The sequence below is a fragment of the Priapulus caudatus genome, unplaced genomic scaffold (genome assembly GCF_000485595.1).
Source record: "Priapulus caudatus unplaced genomic scaffold, Priapulus_caudatus-5.0.1 Scaffold53, whole genome shotgun sequence".
In the NCBI taxonomy this organism is placed as follows: Eukaryota; Metazoa; Priapulida; class Priapulimorpha; order Priapulimorphida; family Priapulidae; genus Priapulus; species Priapulus caudatus.
Window position 1 is genome coordinate 395665 of NW_014577114.1, and position 9872 is coordinate 405536.

Here is a 9872-nt window from a genome sequence, read left to right on the forward strand (position 1 = left end):
CCTCGCTAAATTACTCTTAATCACAATAACACTAACAGCAGCACTTTGAACTGCCAAAATATAAGGTTGCAATTTTTATACTTGCAAAGTTATACTTTTTATATAATTTATACATCTCTGATACAATGTTTACAATCAGATCCATTGGTGAAATTCAAGGAAATTCATTGGTGAATTCAGTCACCATTAGGATTATGCCAACATTAAATTTATCATCCATATAATGACATCAATAATTCGTTGCAGGTTGATAACATTAACACACTCATTGACCATGAGATTCGCATGCGGGACGGTACCACCAAGCTGCTGGCTGCCGGCCACAACTTCCAGCAAATATTGGAGGGCAGTAAGGACTTGGTCACAAGCAACGCGCGCATGCTGGCATACATGACTGAGCTACAGAGGTGCAAGACCAGCGAAGTGCTCAGCAGACTCGATCTAAAGAACAAGTGAGGATCATTCTACTAGAGTGTAACAAAACTGCCCGCGTGGTTATCTATAGCATACGAGTTTAGATAGGCCATGTACTTTATATTACTCCATATATGCTAAAAACTCTTAGATAGTCAATCAAAAAGGCAATGTTATGCACCTTTCTTTTCAATCATACATCCATTTCCATTCACCTTGTAAATCATTGGAGAAGGAACCAAATGTTCATTCCTTCACATGTCAGTAGATATAATTAGTTTTAAATGATCGAAATTCCATTAAGTTTAGCACATATCTCATGAAAGCTTGACATTGTATTCCCCCCTGCCATCCTCTTGGCAGAGGCAGGTTTTGCATACTCAAAATAAGGCAAGTACCCATCACTTTACAATCCATGTTTTAAGCATTTGTCTCGCAGGATCAAGGTAGCTGTACCGCCCAAGCAAATTATATTATGCATCACAATAACTGCTTTTTAACATTTACCTCAGAAATGTGAACATAAGGTAACTTAGGTTTATGAGGCGAGAAAATGGGTGATGGAGCTCACACTAGTGATGTTAGGGGCCTACTGACTCAGTTTTTTCAAAACCATTTTCATGCACTGTGCATCATTCAATGCTGATCCAATGTGCACACCGGTGTGTGTGATTCGTCCAGCAATCTGGTTTGCACTCTTCAGCATATAGTTGTGACGCTGCCATTCGTTAAGCTGTAAGGGTTAGACTTAGAGACGAATTTTTGGTCATAATTTTTCTACCCATTTTAGTTGATAGTTTGCAGCCATGGGCAGCTATGTATTAGTTGATTGTGATGTATTTCACCTCCCAAACAATTCAAAATTCCCGCTTTAGTCAATTCTTAACACAGGCGTTCAATGATGGGAAATTTATAAAAGTGCTGATATCTCGGTTGTTAAAAATGCTAAAGTAGGTGATTTTTCAAGCGCTATTTCTCGAAACTCGCAACTCCGATTCCAAAATTTCTTGTAACGTTTCAATGCTAACATATCAAAGGAAAAAACGGTCCCTGGAATTTTTTTTAAATATTATATTTTATGAGTTATGCCTCTGTGTTTACGAAATTGTTGGGTTTAGAAATTCACTACAAATTTTTGTACATCTTTTCAACTTATTTCCTGAATTAAAGCATTTAACAAAATTCCAGGGACTCTTTTTTAGTTCATATTATGAACAACTTGTCTTATGGTTAAAAGTTTAGGTCCCAACTCTTTGCTGTTTCTGAGAAATAGCAATAAAAGCATGGTTTTGTATAAATTCACAATTTTTTGTATCAATTAATTAGCGACGGATGAATTAAAAAAAAAATGTTGAGAGCGTAGAGAGACATCTCTCGTATGTAATGGATATGAGATTGATTGAATTTGATGAGTAGTTATGTTGCAATGCCCTTTACAGTGTTACCGGTCCGTAACCCTTACAGTATCCTTAATTCTGAAATGAAATGATTGTCACGCAACTCTGGCAAATACGAGATCGATTAGTGCAACTATTTTGCATGTATTAGGTCAGATACAATTTTGTCTTTGGTCTCATTGTATAGTGCAGGAATGACTTTGTCAGAGAAGTGCTTTCTTGTAGGTAATAAATAGCTGCAGGGGTTAATAATGACAAAGGAGTTTGACACATAGTCGGTACTGATTTCACTACATTTTGTCGTATGAGAATTTGCCACTTGGCAACGCCACACAACGGTAAATAACGTGAAAACCATGTGCAAAAGTACGATTTATGTCAAAACGAAGGAAGCTACGCGGTTTGTAATACTACCGGAAGCTAGAATATGGACCAGTGAACATAAGAAGCTCATGTTTGTATACATTTTTATTTTTATTCACATCGAACTCGTACGTCAAAATGTAGTGAAATCAGTACCGAATACGTGTCAAACTTTTTTGTCATTATTAACCCCTGATAGCATGAATCTAAAACATCTATCAACTCAAACTCTTTATCATGAACTATCGAGAGAGGTTTCATACCAGTGGTTATAAAACTACTATTAAAGTCATATTTCTTTGGTTTTTAGATGAATCTACACTACTAAATGTCAGTAAGTTATTGTGAGTACAGTCAATACTGATATGTGTATCATGAATTGTCAAATACTTTTATTAGCAAGGTTTGTATTGCGATACATTGATATATCGATGAACTACCCTACCCCTACCCTAATAATAGTTTTGAAGCCCTTTGAATTTCCAATCCATATATTCCAATGTTCTGAAAGTGTTTTCCATTTTACTGATGCATTTATCACATCTCATGTATAATATTTCTGACTCTTTTTTACCTCTTGTCAGATCTAGCAGTGGCAAAAAGAAGATGAACCCATGCAAAGGGAAACTGGCACTTTCAGGTATAACTAACTATTCATAGTGATCAGATCGTTATTTATGCTATCAGTCACAATATTGTATATGTCGGTACGTAGTATTTCAGTAAACCACTAATGTTTTTACGGATCATCTTCTAGGTATCAGAATACCGCTGCAGTGGAAGGAAGCTGATCATTTCAAGAAAAACCCAGGTGTGTTGTTGTTCCTTAATTGTCAGTGTGACATCGTAAGTATTCACTTCGTGCTGTGTGTGCTTTATATAAATACGAGTATGAATACGTGCATTCGTGCACACTCCATACTCTACTCCACTACCATCCTGATATAACACTTAAAATCAGTTAATTAAGTTTTACTGTTGTGATATTTATGTATGATGGGTTATTATACAATACACACGGGCTACTAAGAGTGGATGAGAAACAGATAAACACATAGTCACACTGTCCTGTCTAATGTGCCCGACCAAATACCATTACAGAACTAATATGGCAGAAACTTATTTGCAACTAATTTTGCAAGTGTAACACTGGTATTTAAAAGTTGTTGGCACCAACGCATGAACAATTGTTTTGATTTCACATTGTTTTTGATACAGAAGCCATCTGGAAATTAACATCATCATCATCATCATCATCATCATCTTCGTCTATAGTCCATCTTTTCCCGTGCCTGGGGTTGGACTTGCGATGATCCTCCTCCACCGTTCTCTGTCCTGCGTTGATCCTTCATCTATATTCAAGTCCTTCAGATCTTTCTGCACTGTCCCTATCCATGTTCTCTTTGGTCTTCCAACCGGTCTTTTTCCAGGGATCTCTAATTCTTCCACAAACCTCATACTCCTCCTTCTGTCTCCCTTCTAACATGCCCAAACCATTGTAGTCTTCTCTGTCTAGTTCTATTCTGTATCTCTCTTAAACCACATCTCTTTGCCACTTCTTCACTGGATATCCTATCCTGCCATTTAACTCCATCTGGAAATTAACACTAAAAAAATTTTAAATCGCAGAAATAAAGGTCGTTATGCTCCTACGTCTAACATTTGTTTTGTGAGGGTGAGATGTAATATTCATATACCATGACGGTATGACCTACTTTCTGTTGAGGATGCATATACAGTAAATAATTCTAGGGATGCTGTGTCTAAAACAATAAGACGTGTTGCTGGTGCTCTGTACATTTTGTGATCTCATTACATAATGAGTGTAGACCCCTGTAATGAATGTTACCACTCGCACTTAACTTATTCTCACATTTTTTTTTTTTTTTGTTTTGTTGTGTAGGTGAAGGAGAGAAGCAGTTTGCCCTATTTTGCATTGCCAGGGTTGGCACAGAAGTACAAGATACAGCCTTACTTGATGCAGTAAACCCTAGCCTCACTGATGTTTGCTTTGATGATGTCCTTACATTGTAAGTATATTTATATTGCTCTATCGCCTAATATTCTATTCTTTTCATCAATATAACATGTCAATAGGTGTCAATAGGTGACATATCACGTATCAAGCATATAATTCCAAAGCATATATCTAACGTGTCTTTTATTGCAATTAGAGAAACACTTAAGTTTGTCTCACGAAAACACTGGTTTATTCCCGCCCTGGTCTAGCAATGCGAGTGTGGGACATGAGTATCTGTTTTAAGATTACGAGTCTAGTTCCGCCGGCTGTCAGTGGTAACGAGCCACACTGTGATCTGAAAAAAACTGAAAAGTTAGAATAAGGCAATTTATTGCTGATTCAGATTGCTTAATTATATTTATTCAATCTTAGTAGTCAGTTAAAAACTGTTTCAGCAATGTGCATCTTATTTTGTTTATGTTCTGAAAAATGTAGTTATTGCAATCTAGCTAGCTCTGTTAATTACGACTTCCAAGTGACTGCCTGCTTGGCGTATTTGTCGTAGTATGCTGCCAATGCTCTATGGTGTTCTAATGTGACTACTGCCCCTTGTGTGAAGCGATGATATAGATCCAAACTTTCACCTGGAACTGGAGCTGTACAGTGTAGAGGCTGGCGCAGCCGTGGTTGCAGAGAGCTTCCCGAGCAGGAAGACAAGATTCAGGTCTGACTCCTGGATCAGCAGAACCTCGAAGGTGTACATTAAATAGTTTTATCTATTATGAAAATTGGTATTATTTATGCAGTTGACTCAATGAGTTACCTAATGTCACATAGCAGCCAAAGTTTAAACATTTCATGAACAATACCAACTTTAGAATTTGTAATTAAAATTTTGGAAATTTGACAGGAGCTAATTTTGCCTGTTTTACCAACTACCTTTTTCTGGATCTGGTGTATCATCCTCTTCTGCCTCAAACCTTCTACTGCACATTGTGTGGCCAAGTGTTTATGTACTGATCAGCAGGCAAAATTAATGTTTAGCAGTTATTATTGCTATTTTGTGACATCTGACATCGTCTGCACCACTGGCAATCTGATAGTAAAAGCAGCCATATAACAAACATGAGTGTCTAACAAATTAGCATGACTTAACCTTTCTCATTAATATTTGCACAGGTTAAAGAAGATAAGGCGACAACGGAGAAGCACTACTCTACTGCAGACATGTAAATGAATGTTCATGTTATATAGTTCATAAAATTGAGAACTAAATGATTTATTATAGTTTAATATTCTTGAAGTCCTGCCATGCTTTAATCAGATGGGACGAACTTGTAAATTTTTCATATCCCTACTATATCAATCAGCCACTGTCTGTTATTTGTGTGTTAAATTTAATTTCCTTTTACAGTGGAGTAAATTTTGTGAAGAAAGCACACGCCACATTGACGTTAGAGGATGTACATGACAACATCAAAACACATGATTTAGTCGAAGACAAGGCTGTGAAATGTATCGTATGCCTTGAATAGTGTAGTCTCATTGAATCAAGCACTCGTTACATATAATAGTACCTTGTTCAAACCACGAATTTATCAGTAATTTTACTGGCAATAAGATGTGGCTTTCAGCTTTCATTTCTAACTCTGCCGATTATGTTCTGTTGGTGGAAGGAGTATACCCAGTCCCTATATTTCACGCATGCCATTATTTTTTTATAGGTGCCAGCTTGCCTCTATTCGGCTACTTCTGCTGTCGCCTAGCAGTGCAGCCAAGCTTCAGCATGGCTGATGATGTTAATCGTAGCCACATATGTTTGCTCAGCAAGGTAGGTTGCTGCACAAATCAGCCTGAATTCAATAATAAGTTACCAGTTGAATGCAAGTACACGAATAGCTATCTTCATATACTCATCCTCTTAAGTTGATAATGATATTGGTCTGTAAACCTAGTGTAGAATTATAATCTGCAGCTGTATGAAATAATAACACTTCTCGAATCTTGACCATTACAGCTGGAAGTTATGGATTCATTCCCTACACTGCTGACCTGCTCGATCATGCCACGGTCGTTGGAGCTCAGAGAGGATCGGTCATCGTCAGACACGGACCAGTCGGACGCTAACGAAATGGCTACTTACTCCATTCCTCTAACAGTGGTACATAGAATCTTTTAAGAAAGCTTGTTCCTAGTGAGATATTTTTGCGGCGAGAGGCAGCAATCACACCAATGTGTACACCAGCCGATTTCCATAACCATATCCAGCCATATCATAAACCTATACAATTTGCCATTTAATGGAAAAAGAGTGTCAAAAAGTCGGCATGTTAGCTCACTCGAAAAACATGCCTGTGTGAGATGCTATTCCATGCCTTTGTTGATGTGTGCACAGCAGTGCAGCTTTAACTCTATTGCGCATGAGCACTAGTTAGCAGACTAAGTCTCCCAGCACCCCATTAAGCTAATATTCTTTGATTGCTTCTTCAGAATAGTGAAGTTATTGGTGTCAGCAATAGCACAAGTGAGCATCCGTTGCGATTTACAATTACCAGTAAAGAGAGTAACGGCACCCCCTATCTGCAACACACATTCTCGGCTGAAAGTGATGAGGCACGAGACACGTGGCTCGCAGTCATTGAGCAACGTATATTTGACATTGGTAGGAATATTGATTAATCGTAGATACTTTCGACACATTAAAATATTATTTATCGGAAACCATATGGTTATAGCACCTATAAATTAATGAACTAGAGCTACCACTTGAATGTTCTTTCGACGATATATAAGCTATGTAGTCATTGTTGAGATGCTTTGACTTGTAGTTAGAATGATACCATTTGCAAACTTAGATGTTTCTCACAATACATTTTTTATGGAATTTGTCCATATTAATGATTGTTTCATTAGATTTTCCATTATAATACATTGTTCTATATTAATGAAGTTGAATAGACTATTACGCTCATGGTTGTTATACAGGGTTCTCTCAAAGCTTGTAGCATACCGGGTCTGACATGTCTTCAAAGCTGAAGCTAATTTGCAACATGTCTTAATTTCCAGCCGTGCACTTTTGACAATCCCAGTACAGTTGCTTTGTTTTCTCAGCTTGGTGTATGCATCTCTGAACTGATCGTTTATGCATTGGGCTGGTTACAATGCACATATTTTACTCCAACTAACAATCAGGAAGGAACTGCCTGATCGCTTGACATGCATTCTAAAATTTCTTGGGAGAACCCTGTTATATTATGTGTTACTCAGCATATATTCATCGGCATGCATTCACAGGTGCGTGGGGCTATGCAGGACAGACACACATATCGATGCCAGAGCTCGCCTCAAGCTACCCTTCCTCTATGTGCAGAACAACCTCGCTGTATGATGACACGTCTATCAATAGTATGTTACCATTTTCTCATCTCTATTGAAGCCATGGCAATTCGCATGACAACCATGTCTATGCACCATCGCGCATATGCACAAATATGTTATTCTTATGTGCCTGCTCTAGTTAAGTGTTGGTTTTATTGTATTAAGTATTTTTGCCATATTCATATTGGTGTTAAACTTGTGTGAAAATACTTTCATCTAATGCACTCGAATGTACCACTTACTGAGTTGTCTGCAATTTAGAAAAAATTCAGGTTATAATTTAAAAACATGAATGATTAACTATACACGGGTATGGTTATACCAGTTACATGAAATCCGCAGCTTTAAACAGTGACTAACTCTGTACATAGGGACACCAGTTAAAGTGGCAGATCCTGTTGATAAAGTGGCACGCAAGTTCATTCCTTGGACTCAGGAATCTGCTATAGGACAGTTAAGCCATCCACGCTCGTGTAGCAACATCCAACAGAAGACACAGCATGAGCAGCGGGACACCAGCGCACACAGGGATCCTAGAGAACTCATCGTGAGCAGAGAGACCACACTTTAAATCATAATCATGTACATTTCATCAGTGAAACATGTAATTTTATAGTTGCACGTTAATGTCAGTATTGTTTGTCTTATAATAATTAGACACGAGCTTTGTATAGACACAGTCATCACGTTTTAGTGCCGTAGCTAGTCGCGGAGGGAGAGGCAAGTAGAGCAGTTGCCCCCCCCCCCCCGAGAAATGTAAATACATTACATGATCAATGGTGGTCACCTTCCCAGAACACAACACACACGTGGCTTTGCCCTCAGGAAACATGGGTTAGCTATGCTACTCGATTTATTCAGGTGGCCATTCAACAACCCATGAGAAATTGTCAATACAGGTAACACTGTCTTTCAGTTGCAATGCAATTTTTATACAAATTACACCACTAACCCTGAAGAACTACAGTAGTGTTCCTTTTACCTATCATTCTTAAATACTTGTAATATACTATGTAACTAGAGCACTCGGAGAGCGCAGACCTCCGCCAAGGCAGCTGAATAATTACTGTGAAAAATTTAATTAATTAGGTGTGTTTCCATTGGATGTCTGCATAAAGTAAGATCATGGTACAATTTTCCAAAGCAGGATCATTTACCGCAGGGTTCTTTCAGATTAGTTGGTTGCAAACGAATAGTTTTGCTACTTCTAATATCTACGCAAAGCAATTGACTATTTTTGATATAAAATTTACATCACACTGATTAATGAACTAGCTTCTAAATACATTCTTACTACCGTACACGTATGTATTGTTGGATGTAGCGATGCTAAATAAATCAATAGTTTGTATGACATAACTATGAGTAAGAGCTATTATCATTTGAGTCTATGTAATTTACATTTAGCATTTGCAATTGCGATGCCGATGGGCTTGACCAAAGCAAGAAGCTCAAGTAACGATCACCACCGCGGGTTGATCACACTTTACAAAGTCTCAGAACGAAAAGCTATCATTTATGGCAGATACACCATTGCTCGACTTCTAAAACGTTATGACTACAGGCAGCAGGCAAATCATTTGACTATTGGAGCTGTTTGTGTTCATCATGAGCTCATTCAGTATATATTTTCAATATGCCGCTGGGTCAGTTTTTGACGTTATTTTGAACTGCACTGCAATCATTTTGCGAGATGCATATAAAAAGCCACGTTATAACTTTAATTAAAGATAGGTTCTTTCAATATTTTTACTAATTACCGTTAGTTTTAAAAGGTAATTTACTCTGCCAGTGTGCTAGCGGGTTTTTGTCTCGTGAACATAGTACAGAAAAAACTGCGTGAGTGCGTGTGTTGGTAACGCGCGTGTGTGTGAGTATACTGCGGCTTAACCATACACGCGCACGCACAGTCGCACACCATTCATGGTTTTTTTTCAGTACTGTACAGCGTGTTGCGTTGTATCGGAGTATTTGGACGCTCCACCGTCGCGAGACGCGCGCAAGCTGCTAAATTTTACGTTTCTATCGTATTTGGCCGTGGCATCGTATATGGTACCCATCGTCTTTTGTTTTGTTCCACCTCAATTAATATCTGCCGATAAGTTTGATTTGTTATTTCTTTGCATTTTCTCGCTAACCCATATGCTGAATATTAACGAGAACGTGCATCTTTGAGAAGAGCGGGAGGAGAAGAAAGAGAAGAGCGGGAGGAGAAGGAAGAGAAGAGCGGGATGAGACGGAAGAGAAGAGCGGGAGGAGAAGAAAGAGAAGAGCGGGAGGAGGAGGAAGATAAGAGCGGGAGGAGGAGGAAGAGAAGAGCGGGAGGAGAAGAAAGAGAAGAGCGGGAGGAGGAGCAAGAG

At 38.3% G+C, this 9872-nt stretch overlaps 1 protein-coding gene across 1 annotated transcript; it reads left to right on the forward strand.

Moving 5' to 3' along the window:
* Positions 1-250: 250 nt before the first annotated feature.
* LOC106820956 (rhotekin-2-like) lies at positions 251-8871 on the forward strand. Its single transcript, XM_014825577.1, has 12 exons — positions 251-452; positions 2759-2814; positions 2932-2985; positions 4078-4204; positions 4754-4889; positions 5314-5363; positions 5549-5649; positions 5859-5965; positions 6152-6295; positions 6625-6796; positions 7429-7539; positions 7884-8871. Exons 1-12 carry the CDS (start codon positions 286-288, stop codon positions 8081-8083), a joined length of 1425 nt encoding a protein of 474 aa, XP_014681063.1. The 5' UTR covers positions 251-285; the 3' UTR covers positions 8084-8871.
* Positions 8872-9872: the final 1001 nt, after the last annotated feature.